This window comes from Prosopis cineraria, unplaced genomic scaffold (assembly GCF_029017545.1).
Source record: "Prosopis cineraria cultivar Desert tree isolate PC_DT_omini unplaced genomic scaffold, ASM2901754v1 PC2, whole genome shotgun sequence".
Taxonomy (NCBI): domain Eukaryota; kingdom Viridiplantae; phylum Streptophyta; class Magnoliopsida; order Fabales; family Fabaceae; genus Prosopis; species Prosopis cineraria.
In genome coordinates, this window is record NW_026555333.1 from 1,857,727 (window position 1) to 1,881,867 (window position 24,141).

A 24,141-nucleotide genomic window follows, 5' to 3' on the forward strand; every position below is an offset into this window, starting at 1 on the left:
TTGAAATTTCGATACAGTACGTGGGCGGGAGGGAGGATATAACTGTTTGTGGCGCTGTTCCAACGAACAAGGATGTTCCGTTTGAAAAAAAGTAAAAACAATAAAACGAAGCACATCTTCGCCGGGGGGAAGAAAACGAAGCACATCTGTTAATTAATCCGTTTTTTCTTACGCAGGCAGCCTGTAAAATTATTGGCTGGGTTAAAAAAAGGAAAAACTCTCTTGGAGCGTAATCTAAAGAGCGCGGGACTACTGGTGAGTATTGTGTGAAAAATTACAGATCTTTTTTTTTTTTCCATGACCAGAGTGAAAAATTACAGATCTGATTCTGAGATCACCGTTGAGATTATAAAGTTGGTAGAGACCAATGTCGTGGGATAATGCGATGCTGTCCCTGGGGTTTCACATGACTTTATTTGAACGGAAATCAACCCACGTAACGCAACGTGTTTGCAATAACTGATCCCTTCATCTACGAGTCCCACAGGGAACTTCGCGTAATTAGTTAGTGGCTATTTATTTAAGTTTAAAAAATAAGTTTTTCTTTTTATAATTGAGAGATTTTATAAAAAGATAGTTATTTTGCATAGATTTTATTGAAAGTAAATATTATTTTATGTTTGGTTATAATAATAAAAGAGTAATTATTAATTAATTATTTTTAAATTTTATAATATCTTTTTTTATTTCTGTTTTATAAAAATAATTTATTATTATATTATTTAAAAATTTTATGATATATTTATGTATTTTACCTCTTTAAAATATAATCTCTCATCTATTGTATTAGATTATTTTTAAAAACTATTTAAAATAAATTTTTAAAATAATCAAAAATTGAATTTTTTTAAAATTTTGATTATTTTTAAAAGTTTAAACAAACATATTAAAAACTCATAAAATAATTTTTTAAAAAATAAGTATTTTTTTCATAAAATAAGGTAAAACAAATAGGACCAGTTTTTATGCTCATCTCAAGGATGAACACGTGATTTAATTTAAATAGTTCAGATTTAATGTATTATAATATATTATATTTATTAAGATAAAAATTTATAAAAATTATGAAATAATTTTAATAAATTTTTTATTTTTAATCTGATCTAGATTTAATTTAAAGAGTTTAATTTAATTTTAAAATTTTTATAATTGATGCATCTTCATTATTCAAATCTATTCTACAAAATTCAGAATTATATAGAGTGCATCTAAATAATCAATATACATCAATTATAAAAATTTTAATATTAAATTAGATCCATTAAATTAAATTTAGACCAAATTAAAGATACAAGTTTATTAAAATTATTTTATAATTTTTATTTTAATAAATATATTATATTATAATATAATAATATATTAAATCTGAAGCATTCAAACGTTTTATCTGGATAATCCAGATTTCATGCTAAGGATGAGCACCGATGAGCATGGAAATTCAATCCAAAACAAACTGTTTTTAATTAATTAAGTGATTTTAACTTAAAAGAGAGAGTTAAATTGATTTTCGAGGATGAAACCCAAAGCCACCCTCTGTCCCTGTTATTTATCTTCAATTATCTTCACCCGTCTTCAGTTTATTCAAGTACGAATAAAATGAACCCTCCCCGTCTCAGAGGAAGTCTCGAGCAGTCAAACTAAAGGTTGAAGGAAAAGGAGGTCATGCCCTCCACTGGTCAGACAGAGAAGCCAGCGACTCGTACGACGATCCGCCATTGCGTAACGTTTCAGAAGCACTCTGCTTCAACTCTTTAGCCTTATGTCTCATGGCCTTCCCTTCCTCACCTTTTATTGTCATCCTCGCCGCTTTCTCTATCTCCTTCCTTCCAATGACGCCTCCACTACCCTCGCCTGCTCTAACCGCTACGCCAATTTGCTCCACCAGCATCGTCGCGTTCATCCTCTGCTCAGCGTAAAGCGGCCAAGCGATCATCGGCACTCCATGCGCCACACTCTCCAGCGTCGAGTTCCACCCACAGTGAGACATGAACCCCCCCGTGTATGCATGACCTAAAATCTCCACCTGCGGACACCATGACGGCACCACCAACCCTCTTTCCCCCGTCCTCTCCTCAAATCCCTCCGGCAAGTAAGATTTTGGATCGTCGGCATCGCTTCCTGCATTGAAGAATGAGGCATTTGCACTCACGTCGCTCGGCGTTCGAACCACCCAGATGAACCGTTGCTGACTCAATTCTAAACCCCAAGCCAACTCAGTAACTTGTTCCCCGCTCAGAGTGCCACCGCTACCCAGTGCCACCAACAGCACCGATTCGGGAGGTTGCCTATCAAGCCAAGCCACACACTGGGCTCCGGCTTCTTTGATGACCGGTCCAACCGGGTAAACTGGTGGGATTGGTATCTGCCCGTAGAATGGATGCTCTCTAAGAGCAGCGAGCGTGACGGGTTCGAGACCCTCCCAGGTGTTGAGTAAAATGCCGGCGGCCATGGGAAGGCGACTGAGGTGGTAGAGGTACCATTTGTATTCATCAATCTTGCGATTTCGGACCTGGTCTAACAAGTCTCCGGTTCGGATGGGTGCACAACCCGGAACCTCGACGGGTCGAGGAAGGTCCACGAACTCTCCCTCAGCTTCCCTGTCAAGCCTGGGAAGAAACAAAGAGAAAGCGAGCAAGTGGGAAGAGGCGGTGAAAAACGTGAAGGTGGGAATGGAGAGCTGCTCGCACACATCAAAAGCTTGGGTGCAAAAGAGATCAATGATGAGAGCTCGAGGCTTGGGAGTGAATTCTGTTAGGAGTGTGTCCAAGCAGAGCAAGCTTTGCTGCACGATGAGAGAGAGACGGACGACGACGGTGGTTTCGGAGGACAAGAGGGTGGACACGTCAGCAAGAGGGAGATCAACGACGTGGAGGTCGGGCGGAATGCGAGGGGAGCGAAGCAGTTGGTTTTGAGCGGCGGAAGCTTCGGTGGTGATGTTGAGGAAGCTCACGCGAAAGCCGTGGTGGGTAACAAGGCGCAGCGCCAGCTCCAAGAGGGGTGTCACGTGACCCAAGCCAGGGCTTGGCAGAACGACCACGTGTGGTTTCATGGCGTCGGAGTCGGCTGGCACCGCATTGGTTCCCATGATAGTGTGGCGGGGGAGCTCGAGATCACTGGAAAACGAGAGACGAATTGCAAGGAGAGAGGTGTCTTGATCGGGCGAGCGTGTGAAGCTGCTTGGAGGCTGGTGCGAGCCTCCATATCCTTCTACTATATATATATATATATAACACAGGGATTTACGCAAGTAGAGAGGCAATAAACTAGTAGAGTACCTTCTAAGAGAATTTTTTTTTTTTAACAATAAAATCCAATGAAAGGCCGAAATAGGTCTGAGCCTCGTTTACCAAGATACCTTTTTTTCCCCCTTTTTTCAAAAATAAAAAAACAAAAGAAAAAAACTACCTGCCTCCGCCATTGTCGAGCACCGATGCTGGCGAGTGGCGACACTGCCGTCGCCTGTCTGCACTGTCGACACCAGAGCTCCAGAGCGGAAGCACGGTTGAAATGTTGCCTAGTTGTGGTTTTTAGTTATAATGAAAATTGTGAAGGTTAATGCGTTAATTATTGGTGGAAATTAATGAATTAGAAGGTCGGTTTTGATCTAATAATTTCTTTTTTTTTTATAACTAGGGAAATCAAAAGAAAAAACTACACGTCAGTATTAAAGTCCTGCTGAAAAACTAAAAGAGTTCAGTCGAGGAAAGGGCAAGGGGTGGAAACCGCTGACGCAAAGCAAGAGTGTTGCCAGCAGTTTCGTTGGCATCTCACAAGATTATCGCGGAGAACATTATCCAGTGTTGGGCCAGTAAGGGTTTAATTTCAATAATAATCTCATAATCCCTGTGGTGCTTGAGGTATTATTAGAATCCAAAACTTGCTATAGCAAATTAGCAACTAATTTGTTGATCGTGTGGCTTTCTTGTTAATTGGAAGTTGGCCAACAGGGCATTGAACTGATCGGATGCAAGCAGCCGCCGTACAAATATGTACCACCCCCTTCAATTACTTCGAGGCGGGTAAAATAAAAGAACATTTTGGACCAAGTTTAAAGGAAAAGAAAAATGCCTTGTGATTTAAGTCCGAGTATTTTGTTAGCCATTAGCCAAAGAAACAAGCACATGTTTGGTAACAAGGATTAAAAGAGTGAGATTGAGATTGAAATTGAGTAGTCCTATGTTTTTATGTTTGGTAAGAGGGATTAAAAAAATTTAATATCAAGCTCAATCCCATCTAAGTAAAATTATATCTAGTAACACCTTCTCCTATTATTAAGAAATTAATTCTAAGATTGATTTTTTTTTTTAACCAAATTATCCCGTTCTCTCACTCTCCTCTCTCTTTTTGCCTTTGTCATCCCTTGCCCTCACATCTCTCTCCCCCATCCTCTCACCATCTTGTCCCTCATGTGCCCTCTCGTCTCTCTCCCTTTACCAAATAACCTCCCTTATGTTTGCGGCATCTAATGGGTTAGAGCTCGAATTTGAGTATATCCATTTGTCTTCCTCCCTTTCCCTTCTCTTCGAATTTAGATGTAGGTTGCATCTTTGCCGTTCAAGTTCAAGTTTCATTCATTTGTTTTCCTCCCTTCACCCTTCTCTTCAGATCTGGATGCAGATCGCGTTTTCATTGTTTCTGGGTCACAAGCAGTGTGGCAGAAGTAAGGCGGGCGAAAACAAAGCCACCCTCTCTAATGAAAATAGAGATGGAGTTTGAGCATTGGCTCATTTTGTTCATGCTCCTCACCCCTTGAAATTGTTTGCAGATTTTTCTAGATTTTTAATCCGTGCTTCATAAATTTTTAAGTAGTGGTTATTTGTTTGTTTACAACTTTTTCAAACTACAACAAAGTAAAGCATGTTGTAGCTTATGGAGGGAATGATGATTTAGGGATGGCTAGAAGATTTGAGTGGAAGGAAGAATATGGGGACATTTGCGTCTTTCTTGTAATATTTTTGGTTTAATCTCAGAGTCATTTTTTTTAATCCCTCAATGTACCAAACAACATTTTAAAATTTATTCTCACTCTTGATTTCACTTTCAATTTCAATCCCAATCTCATTCTCGATCTTTCAAAACATGATGCCTCGTATCAAATAGGGCCTTTATCTCCCCAACATCGTGTTCATCTTGATGTGTCATGTAATTAGATGTGTCTTGCACACTAATTTGCTGCTTTAAATTTTAAATTCATTTCATGAAAAAATTAAAACACACACACACGCACTTTTTAGATTCTAATTAGCAATGAACAGACAAATTAACGGGGCATGTTATAGAGAATGAAGAATAATTCAGCAGTCAGCGTCAGCCCACTAGACAAATGGCGGGAGCACCTCATGTCCCGTTAGCACCCTATTCTTTATCGAATGGCCGAGCAGACCATAGTTCGATGGCACCTATTCTTCGTACTTTTCTTTAATTTTACCGTTTTTATTCAGATTCCTAATTCTGTTATCTATTATATGTATAATATATCGAAATCCTAAATTATTTTACACGTATTATATTATAATCTTCTTTTTATCCATCGAACCAAATGGTCTCCAGCCCATACTCACGACGGAACCGATCGCTTCTGTGACAGCCTGACGGCCCCACTCGTCCGGAATCACACCCTATTATATTTATATTAAGTGGCACACCGCACATGTTCTCGCCTTTTTACAGTACTTTGGTATATTGGAATAGATTATAAAGAAGTGGGAATGGGAATATATTATTAATCAATTCCCCGCAGTGTAGAATAAAATATGAATATTTTTACATTATCACGTTTGGGAGAGCAGAAATTTGATAGAGAAATGAAAAGAATACAATAATTAATTGATTGAAATAATACTACTGGAAAAAAATTATATACTTAACCATACTGCCTCTAGTATCATTTATAAGTGTTATTTTAGAAGGTCTATTTGGTCCCATTTATAAGTCATGGTGCGTCTTTTTAGGTAATATTTAAGAGGTATTTTTAAAATTACCCTTTATAAGAGAGAAAAAATAACAGAACATTACTTTTTAGATGTGTTATATAGAGACATGTTTGAAATTTTACTTACTTTTATTCTTCGTACTTTTATTGTATTGGTATTGATGAGGTTGATAGAAATGACTTATAAATAAGACCGGAGGGAGTATAAATTAAGAAAGGCACTTTTTTCAATTAAATTAAGACATGTGAGTTTTTCATAAATTATTTATCCTATAATAAATTATTATTATCAATATTATTAACACATTAAAATCTGCCTGTCTCAATTTTATTAGACAAGAGTATATTAATTATATAAGACCAAGTGCATAAGTATTGTCCATATCATTGTTCAAGTAATTAAGAGACTTCGACGAGTTCAAAATTGTTCACTAATTCCCACGCTAAACGGTAACATTCCATGAATCCAATGATAAAGGTTATTTCCTCATGGAATGAGGAATGGGGTACAATTCATTCGTACTGAACGTTGCTCTTCCACTGCTTACTATATTTGCTCCTTCCCTTCCGCTCCAGTAACTTTCCATGAACTAAACATGGCGTTATTATCTTTACCGCCATGCTCATCAATCCTCCGACACGTAAAATCTTGTGCACTATTCATTTAATTAATAGAATAATCTGTACAATATGAACGCTAAAACTTGCATAGAAAATAGAAAGATATTTAATGAAATAAAACGAATACACTTGATAACAAGCGTCTTGTCCCTGACAAATTATCCAAGATTCAGTATTAGCTAATTTAAACTTGAGTCAAGTAAGAAATCGACGAAAGAAATATTTCCCTCTCGTGTTAATTGTCTTCCTTCATGAAGCCTAGTCTACAACGTTAATCAGTGCGTATGAAAATCTAATATCTAGTATCTAATGACCCGTCTGATATGTTGAAAACGATTGTAATGAAAATAAAAATGAATGTAGACGTGGAGATGCAAATGAATATAAAATTTAAAAATATGTTTGTCATATTTATAAAATTGAAATTTTAGTTTTATTTAATATTGATATTTAAAATATAAAAAAGACTAAAACACCTTCGCCCCAACAAATTTTGCTCAACCCAGAACTAGCGTCCACTGCCATCGTCTTGCCACTCAAACCACTGGTGAAGAACCACCATCTACCCCCGGAAATCCCTAACTGAAATGGACACCCAGTAGCGAGCCAAAAGACAAGGAAGAGAGTGGAAAATGAAATCGCAATCAAAACAATCAAGCCAAAAGCGACACCGATATCAAAATCGAAAACGAAAAAAGAAATCTGAAACAAAATCGATTGAGAACTATGACAGAGGGGAATGATGATGATTGAAAAACAATCAAGCCCTTCAATTTCTCATCTTACGCAAAACCTACGCACAATAATAGGGGAATGGTGCTCCGACCAAAAGAAAATTAACGTAGGAGAATGATGATTGAGAACTTTAGAGGCAGAACCAAAGTACGTGGAGGCAGAGATTGAGGTTTCATTCTTGATCAAACCCAAATACTAGGATGCAGGTGAGTCCCTTGGAAGCTTTCAATTGGAACAAGAGCTCCCCTCAATTGGAGCTTCTTCCCTGAACCTCTACTTCTAGTGCCGTCTTGGCTTGTTAATTGCAATTTTTGGTTTGTGGCTATAAATCCATCGATGATGGAGACAATGTCAAAGACTAGTTCAGTTGAAAATGGAAGTGGGTGCGAATGTCGAAGAGCACGGTTATCAAAATTGGAAGGGGTAAATGTTTCTTAAAAATTTCGTTAATGGGAATTCCATGGAAGCATCTCATTTTCATGGATCTCTTTATAGAATTCAATTGAAACATTTTTTGTGGAATTCAACTTCACATAGAAGCTACATTCAACCACACTAAACAAACATTTTTTTCTTTTAATTTTATATCCATTTTCAATTCCATGCTGTAAATTCCAGCATACTAAACCAAACGGCACCTAAAGTTGCGTGTCAATCACGTTCACGGAAATGATCCCTTCGCTTGCTCTCCAAGTTCTCTATATAAATGGTCAAATTAGCGAGGGTCAAGTGACGGACAGATAGAAATGGCAAACTATTTGAGGGTTTTCACTTTTTACTTCCCCCTCCCCTCTCTCCTTCAGACGGACGTTCCACTGCAGAGGAGACCTGAGCCCAGAGCACGCGGGCGATTACAAATATGATGTCCATTCACAAATCACATATCACAAACCACAGGTGCAGAGCGGTCCGAGAATGAAATGTGGCACGGATGAGCATATAACAATTTTTTTTTTGTTTGCCCTGTGTTTAAGTTTAACACTGTTCTTAGACATTAAATAAATATATTAACCGTGTACAGTCTCTCCGAGGGAATAAGCTGCGGCGTTGAGCTCTGATCCAAAAGCTACCGACCAGGTTAAAGTGAATATCACAAGAAGGAAGCTCATTTCAGAATGCGCTGAGCTCTGAGAGATTGAAGTAATTGTCTCACGGATTGAGATTCGTGGTGGTGGTTAGTAATATAATCAATAGCCACCCCTATGTAAACAGAGCAACCCACACCAAAAGAAGCCAAGCGAAAAAAAATCCCATTTATCAGACTGCAGAACAAGCAACAATATTATATAAAACCCATTCAAGATATAGAATCAACCCTCTCTCTCACAAGATATATACGAAATCTAAAGCAACCATAAAGTTTAGAGCCGAAGGAGGAGCGTCAAGAAGGCAAGGAGAACAAGCAACTGTAGCGGGAGATTTAAATAAACGAAGCAGGTGCAGAGAAAATGCAACGAAAACAAGGAGCGACTTGCCCAGCCAAGAGAAGAGAAGAAAAAGAGGGCACAAAAGTAACAAAATCGACAAGTTTGATTGATTTTTTTCCGCATCAGAAAGATGTTTTCCTTGCAATTTGCCCTTTGTTTTGTTGGCTCCGGCTAGTTAAAAAACCGAGAAGTTCGCTCTTAGCAATTCACCATACGCTCAGCTTAAATTATTCACGCAGTTTTGCTGACGTTGATGCCCCCAGCGTGGGAATAGGTTAAATACTCAATAAACCCTATCCATCATAAGTTTTTTCTTCTCCAATCTCCAACTCGCAAAAACATATACGGAAGAGTTAGAGTTGGAAACAAAGGTAGAATTTTAAGGGTCTTGTCTAAAGATTTTATTTAAATAAAAGTCTGTATTTTAAAAATTATTTTTTTAAAAGAAATTTAGTTTGAGGACATGGCCTTATAAGCTTTATAAAAAAAAAAAGCTCGAACTCGGACGGCCTTTCAAATCTTGATAAAACTTGATTATCTTATATATATACACACATACACACATATATTTAATTGATAATAAGACAATTTGGTTAATATTTATTGTAGGTGATGAAAAAAAAGTTATAAAGGTAATTAATATCGAATTTCCACCTTTATTTTTAACAAGTACACTTATATTTAAAGGATCTAATGTTTTATTTGTAGATAATGAGGATAAGAAAAAATTAAATTTTGATTGATGAATGTGTGTTGTTTAAATTTCTAAATATGTTGTTTAATTTTTAAAAGATTGTGAGGATTTTAATTTTTTTAATTTTAAAATATTTTAATTAATTTATAATATTTTATTTTATTTTAATTTTTTAAATTTTTTAAAACAAAGCTTTTAATCTAACCCTAAGTTTATTTTTTATATGAAGATCGAATATTAAAAAATGAATTAAAAATAAAAAATTGGACTCAAAGGTTTTGGTTTTTAAGAGTCAAGTTCATATTCACAAGGGCTGAGCCCATTTTTCAACCCTTCTCAATGCACATGTCAAGCGAACAGGTCTCCTTTTCTCGAGACTCTGTCGCGGAAGAGGATTAATGCCTAAGCCCTAAATTCACGCCTGAAAATCTAACGGTGGAAAATCAGCCTCATCCTATTTTGCTCTGGCGGGAAATTCAGGTGCATCTCGAAGGCGGGATCTGAAAATTGAGAGCAAAATATATGATTTCCCCCACTTTCAATTCCTTTCTTTGTTTTTTCTTAAAAATCTTTAAAAAAATAAATGCTCCATCATATTCACTTCATTGATCACCGTCTAAAAAAATAAAATAATTTACTTTATAAATTATTAAATTAATAATAATATTTTATTTTAAATAAAATATTTAAATTATTCTTAAAAAGTAAGAGATAGAAAAACTAAAAAATAGTATTATATAATTTATTTATTTTTTAAAAATTATATTTATAATTTTATAAATTTATTTTTTATATTTTTATTATATTAATATTAATGAAATTAGTAAAAATAATTTATAAATAAAATTGAGGGGGAGAACCTTATTAATTTTGTGGGACGCAGGAGCAAAGGTTAAAAAAGAGGTGATGATGAGGGTATTTCAGTATTTTCACCCATATGTTTTTGAAAAGGACAACGCCGACAGTAGGTACAGCCTTCTGTGCATGTGGGGCCCTCCGTTGAATTACGGGGTGTCCGTTACGTTCTCCGTTCATCATTCTACGTTACTTGATTTTGGGCGCCACTTCGTCCTAATCTACGAAAATGCCATTTATTTACGATAAATACCAATATTTATGCCACATATATTTTGACCCCCAAAAAAAAAATCCCTTAAACATCACCAATTTTGAAATATAAAATCTATAATAATCTGAATCAGTTACTAATATATAATCCAATTTTTGAAAATAAAAAATGACATATTGACCTATTTTTTATATAATATATTTATTAATGACTTGTGAATAATATAATTAGAGCTGTCAATTCTCTAGTTTTTAAAATTCAAAAAAATTTAAGATCAGGTCGTTACTTTAGAATTTAAATTGATAATTTTTAAAATAAAGGATCAATCCTTTTAGACTCTTACAAAAATTATAATATTAAAAAAATTAAATGCAACATTAATGTTAAAACTCTAACATCATTACACGAAGATAAAAAAAGGATATATAAAAAATTTAATATCTTTATAATTACTGAGGCTTTACAAAGAGAATGATGACATTGTATCGATATTGACGACGATAAAAATCATCAAGATTTCGTTTATGATGATAGCAAAGTCTGATTGTTATTGATGTTAATTTTATAATTTTTTTATTAGACTTAAATTTAAATTTATTGTTATAAATTTAATGTGATGTATAATAATTTTTTGATATTTTAAATATACTTTTAGATTTTCAAATTAAAAAATAAAAAATATCTATAAGACTGAAGTCTCGAGGGTTACTCTTTCAACTTTGAAGGCCAAGGCCGAATTGATCAAAATGAAACCCTAAGATATAATTGTGTTTTATAAGAGCAACACATTTAGGCCTTGACTTTTTGAGGGCCGATCCTAATTGACACATCCAAATATAATCTATTGAGATTTGACATTTAAGAAAACCCTGATTTTTGAGAATTAAAGGGATTTCTATTTAACAATTAAATTTCTCAACTTAAATTATTAAAAAGGAGTTTCAACATCTACTGTACAGATATGAAATTGATAAAAATAGTCTTTAAAAAAAGACAGCATGAATGATTTGTTCCAAGGGCAGGGAGGACCGGATACAAACATAATTTGTTGCTTCTGCCTAAAACATTAGGTAAAGTGGTTTATCCATGTATAATATCACAATCGCATGTAGTTACTCAATTATTCAATCCGTGGCCACTATCCATACATGCAACAGGGACACAAAGAATGCTTCAATAATTAAGGTCACGTTTACTTGTTAGAATAAAATAAATTAAAAAATTAAAATAAAAATAAACTAATTCATCATTTTTTTATATTAAATATACTAAAATTCATTAATATATTTTAAAAATGTAAGAATTATCACAATCTTAAAAAATATTATGAATCATGATTTTTAATTATATAAACAAAATTACCTCTCCTATTTATAAATGCGCTCACAGCTCACCTATCTTCTTTGATTATCTTATTTTTATTTTTATTTTTTTAATTTAATTTATTCTAGTAAGTAAATATAGCCTAAATTATTTCCCAGAAGATTGAAATGCAATTAATATTTTGAATGAATATGAGCTCAACGTTTGCATTCCATGGATGGGCGAACTTGCGTGAAGGGCAAAAAGGGCAAGGAGAAATATAAGTACTTGGCGAGGGGAGAGAGAGGGAAGTTAGGTTGGGGGGAACCTTACCGCATAGTCAAGAGGTCAAAGCAGAGACTACAGAGTGGTACAAAGGGGGGAGCGAGAGGAGTGAGTGAGCAGCGAGAAACAGTACCCTATGCTTTGCATCATATGCGATCCTAACCTCTTCGGAAGCGCATGATTCAGGAGGTGGACCTCTTATCTTTGACGTGGCTATCACTCATTCGGTCGTCTCCTCTCGTCGGGATTCATACTAAACTCACCAATTAACATTCCCACTCACCCTCATCCCCCCCCCTCTCTCCCCTCTCTGCAGGATTTCCCAAATTTCTCCTCTATCCTTTTTCTTCCGCTCCTCAATTCCCTTTTTACTTTTATCTGCAATGCATGATCTTCCGGCCAAATGCCAATTTGACTTTTAATTTTAGTCTTTTACTGGTTTTTCATTGGCGGAATTCGTTGTTTTGATTCTGGAAATGCTTGAAGCCATGGAAAGTTCCGTCAATGGTGGCTTCTCCCACTTGCAGAGCTGTGGAGATAGCAGCGAAGAGGAGCTCTCGGTGCTTCCTCGCCATACCAAGGTGGTGGTTACCGGAAATAACCGTACTAAATCAGTTCTTGTTGGTCTCCAAGGAGTGGTTAAGAAGGCCGTAGGGCTAGGCGGTTGGCATTGGCTGGTAACTTTCTGCGCCAATCTGGATTGCATCGAAAATCGGCTTCAGTATTTTGGATTGCCTATTTTTGAATTTAGGTTACAATGTGGTTGCCCTTCATTATATTCTTCTGAAATTTATGTTTGGGGAGTTCAATGGAAACACTTCTAAGCAATGTCGGTCTATTTGGTTCTTTACTCGTTTCTATTCAATTTTTCTTTACTTTCATTCCAATCTCTTCATTTGCTCGATCAAATTTATTACCGTGAAACTCCCCCCCCCCTTTTTCCCTGCAATTTGCTGCTTAACCTAATGCCAAATGTTTTAATCTCTTTCATTCCCTACCGGATGAAGTCTTGATTAAAACAGTTCATGATTGATTTTCACATATTTTTTCCCAGTATTGGGTATTTTGTGTTGTGATTGAATAACTTTATTCATTCACATAGATTTTAAGTTACAATCCTAAATCACCACTGGAGGATATCCATTGCATATCTGAGTTGATCCCTGGATCTGGCGTTTTAGCTGCTTCTTTTCAAGGATCAGTTGCTTCCACGGGACTTGTGCATGGTCTAGACTTTAGCATCGAATGTGGTTAATTGATCTATTGGGAACTTAGTTATTTTGACGAACGTTGAGATTTGTAATTTTTAAGTAGGTCTTAGTTTCGTTTATCGAATGAGGTGTTCGATCTAATGCAGGTAAAATATGACATTGAAATTCTTCTTCGATGATCTTTGCTAGGGATTTTTTCTCAGATGAAGTTTTTGCCTGTTCATGCTCGTGCTTATTGTATTTATTATATTTTATTTTCTAGAATTGATTCAGATGTCCCCGAATGCTGAAGTTCTGCATATACAAGTTAATTGTTTTCTGTTTGCTCCCTTTCAACTTTAACTCGTCTAGTTATAAGCTTTATTACCTGTATGCATGTTGAATGAATTGCAAAATTTATGGCGAAGGCTGAAATGTTATTTTTCGTTGAGGAGGATGATTGGGTGGGAAGCTTGTATTGGCCCTTTATATTGCAAGTTTGCAACACGTTATCCTGGTTTCCAAGCTCTTTTCCAATTTTCTCACTCAGGACATGAACAAGCTCATTGATTCTTCATCTTCTGTGTTTTCACCCCCTTAGGATTTGCTTTCTGGACAGTTATACACTCATGTTTTTCTGAAATTATGTTGCTGTTGCCTGATTCCTGAAACAGAATCTATATACTCCCTTAGTTTCAAAATTGATGTCTTTTCAGGGGAAATATTTTGTTTTGTTTTGGAAGTTCAAAGCAGTATTTATTAACATTTTTTCATAGCAATTTAAAAAAGAATCTATTAAGATTTAAAGACAGGTTTGGCAATATAATCAATATTTCTATGTATTATTTGCATTTTTTTAATCTGTGTGCAAAAAACTTAAAAGATATATATTTTGAAACAGAGGGAAAATTGTTTCTGGTAACAGAAGGGATTTTATTTATTTTTAAATTTTGTATTGGCTTTGCTAGATTTAGTTCTGATGATTTTCTCGTATTGTGCGTTCTGTCAATGCTATAGGTTCTGACAAACGGTATTGAAGTTAAGCTACAGAGGAATGCTCTTAGTGTGATAGAAGCACCTACAGGTGATGAGGAAGATGACGAGCTTGAATTTGAAAATATGCGGTGGAATGGATCTGATATGGGTGAGTTTTATTGAGATGTGTTCTGTTTTCACTCCATGTTTTTTATATAGTTTTTTCACAAATTTGTGGGCATTAAAGCTCCTAGTAATTTTTTGTATGTTAAATGATACTAGAGGCTTGATCCATTTGAAGGCTGTCTCACTCTGCGCTGACAGACTTGTTAATTTGTTTCCTCCTTCTAGTTCTAATTGCGCACTTTAATCTGAAGGTAGTGCGGTTGATCAATAATTCTATCGTTTTTTAAGTAGTTTTTTTTCTTTGGCTTCATGTCTCTGGGTTGGGAAAGTGATTGAAGTCGGTATATTGGATCCATTGTGTCTACACCTTTTGCTTTTGCTATTTCTAAAAGGTCTGTAGTCTTACTGCTTTATCGTTTTAATGGGGCCCCACCATCATGTTTGATTTTCTATGTGCTTTATTTGATTTAATAGCATCGGACGACACTCAAAAGTCCCACAAATCGAGGCACAGGATGCAGAGATCATTGGGATCATCGCACAAGCATACGAGCAGGTGCCTCTCTGGCGATTCACAGTCTAAGGGGTCCATCTCTACGCCTCAAGGGTCCATGGTATATTAACTTTTTCCTGCTTTCTTTTACTATTTATTTTGCCATCTCCTGAGACTAGATTATTGATATTTCCTCTGTTCATGTTTCTCTTAAAAAATAATTTTATGCAGAAGGTTGACTTGAGCAAACTGGAGATGGCTGCATTATGGAGATATTGGCGACACTTTAATCTTGTGGGTTTCTTCCTACCTCCTAGACCGTTTTTTCTAGTAGTCTGTGTAGATATTCTTATGCAGTGTGTTCCTGTTATGCTGGTCTAAAAATGTATTTGTAGGTGGATGCCGTCCCAAATCCATCGAAAGAGCAGCTAGTAGATGTTGTTCAAAGGCATTTCATGTCTCAGGTAGTTACTGTTCCATCTCTTCGTTTCTAGTTATCCCTTGAAATTATGTAATCTGAAATCAAACTTTTGTTTTTGTGAAGCAAATGGATGAGTTGCAGGTGATCATGGGATTTGTCCAAGCTGCAAAGAGGTTGAAAACTGTGTGCAAATGAAATGGAGATGAGTGAAATAAAGGATTTTATTGTTATATCATCTACGCTAACAAGAAACGCTACTCAAAATCCACTTGCCCTTGTTGGATGTAACATAATTATCGGTGGTTTGTATGTATGGATCCCAAAAAGTAGTAGGTTAATTATGAGTTATAGAGGCTCTATCTTTTTTGGCAGCCTAGCTAATTATTATGTAGATATGTGACCCTTGTGACTTGTCTGTGGAAGCCTCCAGGGCTTTCATTTTCTAGCTTCTTTAAAAGTATTGCTGACCTGGGAAGCGAGTTTCCTGAATGTATGTGTGTGTGTGTATTGTTTATACTAGCTGACCCTTTGGCCCTCGCTGTGCCTTCCTTCATCACCGATCATTTTATCATGTGGACTGTGGAATGGTGATTGACATTTTGGATTCAGTTTCTTTTTTATAAATATTTTCTGGTATTTAATTTTGAAGAAAGCAGTATTTGTCTTTGTTCATCCGTTGTTCTTCTATGAATTTTAAATATGGACCTGTTGTGGAAGGCAGCGAAGGAGGATCTCTTCCTTTTTTTATAAATATTTTTTCGTTGCCGCGGGTTGGGGGGGGGGGTTTGATACTTGATCCCTGACCATGCAATAATTCCAAAATGTTTGATCTTTGGACATATATGCGGCCATTAATTGTTGAATGAATATAATGGTTCTTTTGTCAACACTGAACAGTTAATCAGCGACTGATGCAATTACCCCCGTTAGGATTTAGGACGAGGAGAATAACTCTAGTTTTGATGCTTTTTCGATAGAGAACGGAGGCCGTATTGAACATTTTACAAATTGAAATTTTTGAAGACAAATGTTGGGGTTAGACATTAGAGTGAACGAGGGGTGTGAGCCGAATAGTGAAATGTAAAATTTGGAGAGAAGCAAGTTTGTAGGGACAGAAGGACCCTCGCACCGCACTGGGCACCCTCCCCCAAGAAAGAAAAGGACGGAAGGAAAGCAGGGGGGGGCTGGAAAGTGGAAGGGAGCAGAGACGGACAATTGGCGGAGGAAGGATCCGATGACAGCTTTTGTTTGGAAAAAATTGGAGAGGCATTATTAGTATGATTGTGTTTGAACACGAGATTTGGAATGGTGGGGAATGCATCCTGTTGGCGTGGAAAATATCGGGGGATGATCATCGCCATTGTTGGGAGAGTCCAAATCAAAGGATTTTAGGATCAAAGCGGGGCCCATTATTAGCATTACCACATTCCCTTCTCCTTTAATATATCGTCTGGTCTAAATATGTTACAATTAACATGCGTAATCACGAGGGGCACTTGTGATGTGGATAACACATGGTCCTACTCCCAATAAAGCAGAGTGGCGCCCATGCAGCGTCTTCCGTTGCCGAGTCACTTCAAATCATGTCAATTACCGTTTTGTTTTCTCCGTAATTCCATCCATGCAAGAGCTTATCCTCGGCGTGAACCATGAGACTTGAGGTTCAATCTGAATATGTAATCTTCCTCATTTTGCAGTGAATTATTAAATTTTTTAATCATTCGAGTTGGGTTGAAAATATTGATGGTGGAAATGGGAATGGAAAAATGTGAGTGGGTCGTTGCATCAGGGAGAGGATGTGGCAGGTGAGGGGCCGAGACTGCAAAATTTCAAAACCTGCCTCCGCAAATCCGGAAATCAAAAGTTGGGCGAGGGTTTGGTATGCTTTCTTTTACTTTCTCTTTCCCTGTTCTATTTCATCAAATTTAAAGTTTTTTTTTTATTTTACTAGAAGGCACTTGTCTAAATGGTTAGGGATTTGGACAGTTTAATCTGAGGTCTGATGTTTGAATCTCAGAATATGTAGCAGCATAACTGAGCATATAAAGCATGATTCGCGCAGTGGTACCTGCAAAATCTCCTCAAAAAAAGCAGGATTAGTCTAGAATGGATGCGCGGGCAATTTAAAGTATTTTTTTTTATTCTCCCTCCATTCAAAAAATGAATCACTTTAATTGGCTCCGAATTCCACTCCAATTAAAAAATATCTCGTTACTTGCATGTCCTGAAGGCCCGAGAAATGCATGAAACAGGAGATATTTGTAACTTTCTAGAGGAGGCTTTTAATTAAGAAGGAAATATTTCAATGATTAAACATTCGACAGAAAACAATATATTTCAATTAAAAGATTTTATCTTTAAAAATTAAATGAAGAAAAACATGTTAAAAGAATAAGCCATGATTTGAATCAAACTGTGCATCAACCATGCATGCCCTACCCCTATAAGTAAGGATAGATATGGCCTCACTATTGATTAATTCGAACCGCAAGAATCAACGCATTGTACGAACATTGCGTTGAAACAAAAGAAAAGAAAATGAGGAGGAGTACGTTTGGAGTGTGGGTTGGATTGGCGTTGGTTTTGTTGATGTGGTGGAACTCACGCGCTCTCGCCTGTTCTCCCGCCCATCACCGTCACCACAAACCCAAGACACTGCCACCGGTGCCTCCGCCGCCGCCGGCATGGTTCTACTTCTACTCACCGCCACCTCCTAGTCCCATGCATCCCCGTTCTCTGGAGCTCCCGAGGCGTCATCGGGTACTTTGATTTGCGGCGTTAATGTTATCTACGCAGCTTCGTGTCATCCGCCGGCTTTTTGTGTTTTTCCGCCCCACTGAATCACCGATCACACCCTCGCCTCTCTGATCTCTGCTTCATGTCGTACTGATTGCTGCTTGCCTTGTTTCCAAGATCTATAGTAGTATTATTATTACTATTAATTATTATTGAAGAGTGAGGACTTCAAGGACAGTGTTCATTTCATGTAAACACTATTTGTGGCAACAAACTTTACGTAAGAATGTCAACGATGGTATGGTTTCGGGAATGAAAACGTACTCTCGTTTCCTCAGTGTCGCTTCGATCACAAATCACCCTTCTCCTAGTGCTAGTCCTCCTCCTAGGGCTACTGCTCACTAGCTTTTTATTTCGTCCGCCCATCCTTCTATCTAGTGGCCGGCGGAGTCAGCACACATTTGGAGGGCAATTTTCTTTTTTAAAAAATTAATAATTTTAAAAGTAATTTAATAATTATAAAATTAATTATATGTATATTTATTATATTACCGTCGCTGAAAAAATTGGAGTGGAATTTGAATGGGGAAAAAAAAAGAGAGATCGACCTCAATGTTCTTTGAATAGATGGAAACTTGTACTCGACCCTACACGTGTCAGAAAAAGACTTGAGACGGTGCTTTTGCATGGACTAGAAATTGGATCTAGTGCTATCCATCGGTATATTAACAGTATATTTTATCTAAAGGAAATAGGGAAAACGGGAGACGAAATTTCAATGTCTGCATTTGATGGATAAATGGGATTGTAGGATTTGGAAAGTGACATTAAATGGTCAAAACATTAAATTAAATTTAAATAGAGATAAAACTATTTGAAAATCTAAAATAAAAACGTCTTTTTAATGAATTGGTTTAAAAGTCTACCACTCTTATCCTATGATTTGCAGCCCTCAAAATAATAATTTCCAAGTGTGATTAGCTAATTTATAACAAACGTGATAAACATAAAATTACTCGAACGTAATTTTCCTTCACGGATTAACGAATGTGACTTGCGAATTAGTATTTTGATAGTTGCAAATTGTAGAATGGGAGTAGCAAATTTTTAAACCAATTTAATGAACTTTTTTGTCTTTATTTTAGATTTTCAAATCTTTTGATTTTTGTTGACGTTTAATTCAATATTTTAACCATTTAATGTCATTCTCCCCTGAATATTTTAATAGATGGAAGAAATAAAAGTAAAGAGTAAATAAAATTAATAAAAAAACTATCAACCTTCTTCATTTTTTTGTTGGTCAAACTAATTAAAATCTTCCATTTCCCCGTCCATCTACCCTGGGTAGAAATTAAAACTTTATTTCATATAGGAAATCAAATCGAAACTATGATCTAATGAATAGAAATTAAAAAGATGAGAGAAAAATGATGGGAATGACAAAGAGAATCCTTGCGCGAACCAAACACATAATAAAAATTAATATAATTCAAATGTAAAATAAATATTAATTTGATGATTTTACAAAGATTAATAGTGTTTTGAACAATATGTTCATTATTGTTTTTGGTGATAATTTTTTTAAAAAAGTAAGAGAGAAAGATATTAGTAATTATTCATAAAAAAGAATTATATAAATAATGTAACAATAAAAGTATGAATAAAACTTTAATCTATAAATAGATGAACCTATATTTGTAAATATTTAAATTTTAAGTTATAAATTTATAAATTTGGCTAATATGAATTTGTTAACTTTAAATAAGAATTTCACTGTCAATAGACAAATACTTATTAATATATATGATTACAAAGTTGTGAATATGTAAACATCTTATTATAAACAATTAAACTTCTACTTATTTTCTTTTCTTACTAAGGCCGATTATGTTTTTTCCCTATAAAATATATTTACAAAAAGGTCATTGGGCGTACGGAATAATTTCATAATATATTGTATCCTGAGTGCAATTTATTTTCTTTGGGAGCCCTTTGTGCGAGTTCCCCCTTTTTTAAAAAATGCAAAAGCTTTTGGTTTGAGTTTTGCAATGTCTCTAGATTCTAGCCATTAAATTGGGCTGTCAGCATGAAAGCCCAATTCACACTGCCCGTGGGGTGGCACATTTGATAGGAACACAATCGGGTTGGCGAGTAGGGCAGTAGAAAACGAGTAAGCCCTTAATTCAAAGCCCATTCATTTTGTCCGATCGAGTCAACCTTTTTTTTTTTTTTTTTGCTTGGCTGAATATACACTTCAACGCTGAATTCGCTTGACGTGATGACTCCACCAAATACTGATGTACATGTTCCGATTGGAAAGTTTTGTTGTGGGTATAGATGAAGATGATAGATCAATGCTCGTGGGAACCGTGCGAGGGCCTATTGTCTCTTCAGGTAATTACAACTTCGAAAGCCATTTCAAGTGAAATTAATACAAGTTTTTTCTTGGATTTTTGTTTGAAAGCAGCATTATTGGGGGAAGTAGCGGGAGGAACTTCGTGCTCGTTTTGAACACTGCAACAGTTTGAAGGGCTTCACACGCATTCGTCAACTTTTATTGCTTTTATTCTCGCTATACCACTGGAAAAGCAACATTATTGTCGTTTTTTCAGTACTCCATCGAAGCTCCCATGATTGATTGATCTTGTTAATTAGAAAACATAAAAAAGAAAATGTTTTCATGTCGAGAGGATCTCCAAAAGTTGCAGGGTTTCCACAAAGAAGCGGAACGATTTGGTGAAGAGATTCACGTGCTGCATTGATCCCACTTGGATTGGCAACTCTAAGACAGGACAGCATCGTGAAAGAGGCCACGAATTGGAGAGAGCACGTTTGCCCTGCAATTCACACATCGTTTTCAATTATATTAACGTTTTGATTTGTTCTCCTTTTTTCCCCCCGGAGCTTGCGTTTTTGCACATCTTTTGAGTCTTCACACGTAACCTAAATGGCTAAATCCCGAGCTTGTCGATGTTCGTAACCTTTTACTCTTGTAAAGATTGTATATAACTTGTATCTAGCTATACAGTTAGGATCGCATCACTTTAGTTTGTAGATTTTTTTTTAAGTCTTAATTAAATATGAATATATGGTGCGGGGACTCTAGAATGGCATATATTAGCGGTTGAGGTGAATTTTCTTGTTTACGACAAGAGATCAACATGTACATCAGCAAGTTCTGAAGATATATGATCAATACGAATGGAATATATGATGATAGAATAAAAAGCTAGTCTATGGAAATAAATAAATAAATAAATGTGAGAAATATTGCAAATCATGTAAGTGTGTATATATATGGCATCCTAGCTAGAAAGTGACTGCCATATGGCCGGGTTTGGATAGCGTAGGAATCTATAACACTAGATTCAACACTAGGCATCCCATTGTCAGCGCCCAAAAATATCAGCAATACCACAGCATCCCATTCCTAATTCCTATCATTTTCCATTCCAATTCATTCTCATCTTTCTGTACATTACTACTCAATTAGAGGGAGCTGTGTGAGTGTGTTAATAATCGGCACCTGTGAAAGTGAAACATGAGGTTGGCAAAGCTATTGAAACGAATAGCATATACCGGAATGCTGGATGGATGAAAAATTGAGTTGCACTTATAATTAATACAAATAGAGTGTTTTGCTTAATCATGCCAAGCCGAGGGGACATCCTTTTTCCTAGCTAGTAGCTAGTGCGCCAACTGAGTTTAGCTTACCTCACGAGTGGACACTCATTTGCTCATTCTTCATTTTTTATGCCCAAAATGTTCCTTCCTAGTTACCTACTCGTCAACTTCCTCTTCTCTCTTTACCTAATTCAAGTTCACAGCTTGTTCAAAGTAAACATGTCCATTTCTTTCAATTTCAAACAAATATATATTGTGTATTCAACCTTAATCATTAACTTAATATACTTTTATTCAATCAAATTAAAACAACTAGATTTTAATATATTAATAATATTAACAATAATAATTTATTATAAAAAATAAACAATAATTAAAAACAAGCACTTTAAGCATATAAAGTTAAATATGTAAGTTTTTCCCTTATATATTATGACAGCCTTTCTCTCATCTTTTGTGGTTCCTTTTTATATACCACAACCTGGAAAATTCAAGTAAAAAAATAGTTATATCCGATAGGTACTTCCATCCAAATATAAGATCTCGCGGATTCACAAGCATATATGAATGGATTTTTTTCCCCTTTATTATTAAAGGACTCTGGGCTCTGGAATCAGCATTTATGTGTGGCCTCAACCCTCAGTCCGCGCGCGCGCGCGCGCGCACACACATATATAGGAACATGTGTCTGTGGGGACCAAAAACTTTATTCAAAACCTAGAGGAGTGAGGATTTGGTGGTTCCACAGGGACTTTACATCTCACAATATTTGTAGGGGTGACGACTGGACCTCCCTCTTCTTGTCTCTCCTAATCCCATCTAACATGCTCTGCTCAGACTTGGTGGCCTTACTAGTAAGATCCATATATTATTTGAACTTCAAAAGAAGCATATAATAAGATGACGATTCACGTACGAATTTTTTGTTAAAAAAAAAATAGAGAGAATTAACACGAAGGATAACTAGCTAGGATGGATATTTGATGATGATGATGAAGTAATTAAGAGTGTGGAAAGTGACTAAACAATTTGGAAGGGGTGACCAGAATGGAGGTATAGTAGATTTCCACTAGTTGCTCAATGCTTTGCAATGAGAGAGATATGGAATCCAACAGCCTATACGATCCCCACTCCCAGTTTGTTGGAATCCTTGGCGCCCCCCAACTTGCTGCTCTGCTCTGCTTGTTTCATCACTCATCGTTCTCATGATGCTTATTCTTCTAACGTGGCCAGCCACGGCACCCACGATTCTTCAAGTTTGGCCTCAATCCATTCCCACTAAAGAATATTCAGTACTCGCTTGAATTTCCGTTTCTTGAATGACGTCGTTTTAACGTGATTTGGTACAGTAATAGAGGTAGTGGGAGATAATACACGATAACTGAATAGTTTACTGATGAGAAAATTAATACAATTAGGTGGATGGGGCAGGGAACTGGGAAGAATTTAAGGTTTTGTGTGTGTGTGTGTGTTCACGCGCATGGCTAAATACTGACAAAGGAATTCCAATTGCGTGCATGCAACTGATGCGAGATTTGGTGGTTATGGTTACAGCCTTCGTTTGTAATATGATGATAATTAATAATAAGGCGTCCGGGACTGTCACATATATGAACATTACAACACGTAGCCATGTCACTCATCACTGTTCTGCCTTCCGTGCACCGCTTATCATCTCGTGTACCTAATCACAAGTTACATTAGGTAGCATCGCCAACCTTTAATTTCATACGTAAATTAACCTTCCATGCTTGTAATCCTCCATCTGTAGCTTTCACGTGTGTGTGTGTGTGTGTGATATTCACTTCACGCAATGGCCGCAAGCCCAGTTCTACTGTGATATGTACTATTGATGTTCTGTAAATTATATTAATTATCTGGTATATGGCGACCGATTTGGAGATACATGGAAATAAAAACACAAATGTACTTTGATTGTCATCTATATATCTCGCAAGTCAGCTGTTCAAATTTGGGAATAGAACGGCCATATCGATGAATAGTATCAAATGCACGAATCTCTCAAGTTGCTATTATATTGGCATCCAAATATTCCGAGGGGTCAGATAATTAGATGGTTTGTTGCAAATATTTCATCCTCCAACGAATTTCGGCGCAGCTGTTACAATTCATGACATAAAAGGCAGCCACCGGGTTGTTGTAGCTGCTTGAATATTCGAGTTATACGCATCGTTTGGTATGTATATAGAAAAGAAATTAAAACACGTTAAAAATCTTTAAAAGAATTAATTGATAACAGGGTATGATGGGAGAGTAACAAGTTATATATGGCGCTCCACGTCCGCACAGTATATCCCGCGACGCTTGATTTGATTCACTCTGTCCCTTTGGCTTTGAAAGAGTCGAAAACTTCTGTAAATTAAAAAAAAAATATATATATATATATATATATTGTATTCAAGCTTTTTTCCTCCCCAAAGAGCAGCCCTTGAGAGAATTCTAACAATATTTTTATTTTAAAAATAAAATCAGTTGTATTAGAAAATTATA

General features: G+C 36.1%; 2 protein-coding genes across 2 annotated transcripts; one reads left to right on the forward strand and one right to left on the reverse strand.

The window, feature by feature from the left end:
* Window positions 1-1,437: 1,437 nt before the first annotated feature.
* Window positions 1,438-3,184, reverse strand: LOC129302964 (anthocyanidin 3-O-glucosyltransferase 5-like). Its single transcript, XM_054941913.1, has one exon. It carries the CDS (start codon window positions 3,083-3,085, stop codon window positions 1,661-1,663), a length of 1,425 nt encoding a protein of 474 aa, XP_054797888.1. The 5' UTR covers window positions 3,086-3,184; the 3' UTR covers window positions 1,438-1,660.
* A 9,009-nt stretch (window positions 3,185-12,193) lies between these two features.
* Window positions 12,194-15,833, forward strand: LOC129302969 (uncharacterized). Its single transcript, XM_054941920.1, has 6 exons — window positions 12,194-12,742; window positions 14,273-14,399; window positions 14,831-14,970; window positions 15,081-15,143; window positions 15,245-15,313; window positions 15,394-15,833. Exons 1-6 carry the CDS (start codon window positions 12,542-12,544, stop codon window positions 15,463-15,465), a joined length of 672 nt encoding a protein of 223 aa, XP_054797895.1. The 5' UTR covers window positions 12,194-12,541; the 3' UTR covers window positions 15,466-15,833.
* The last annotated feature ends 8,308 nt before the right edge of the window (window positions 15,834-24,141 follow it).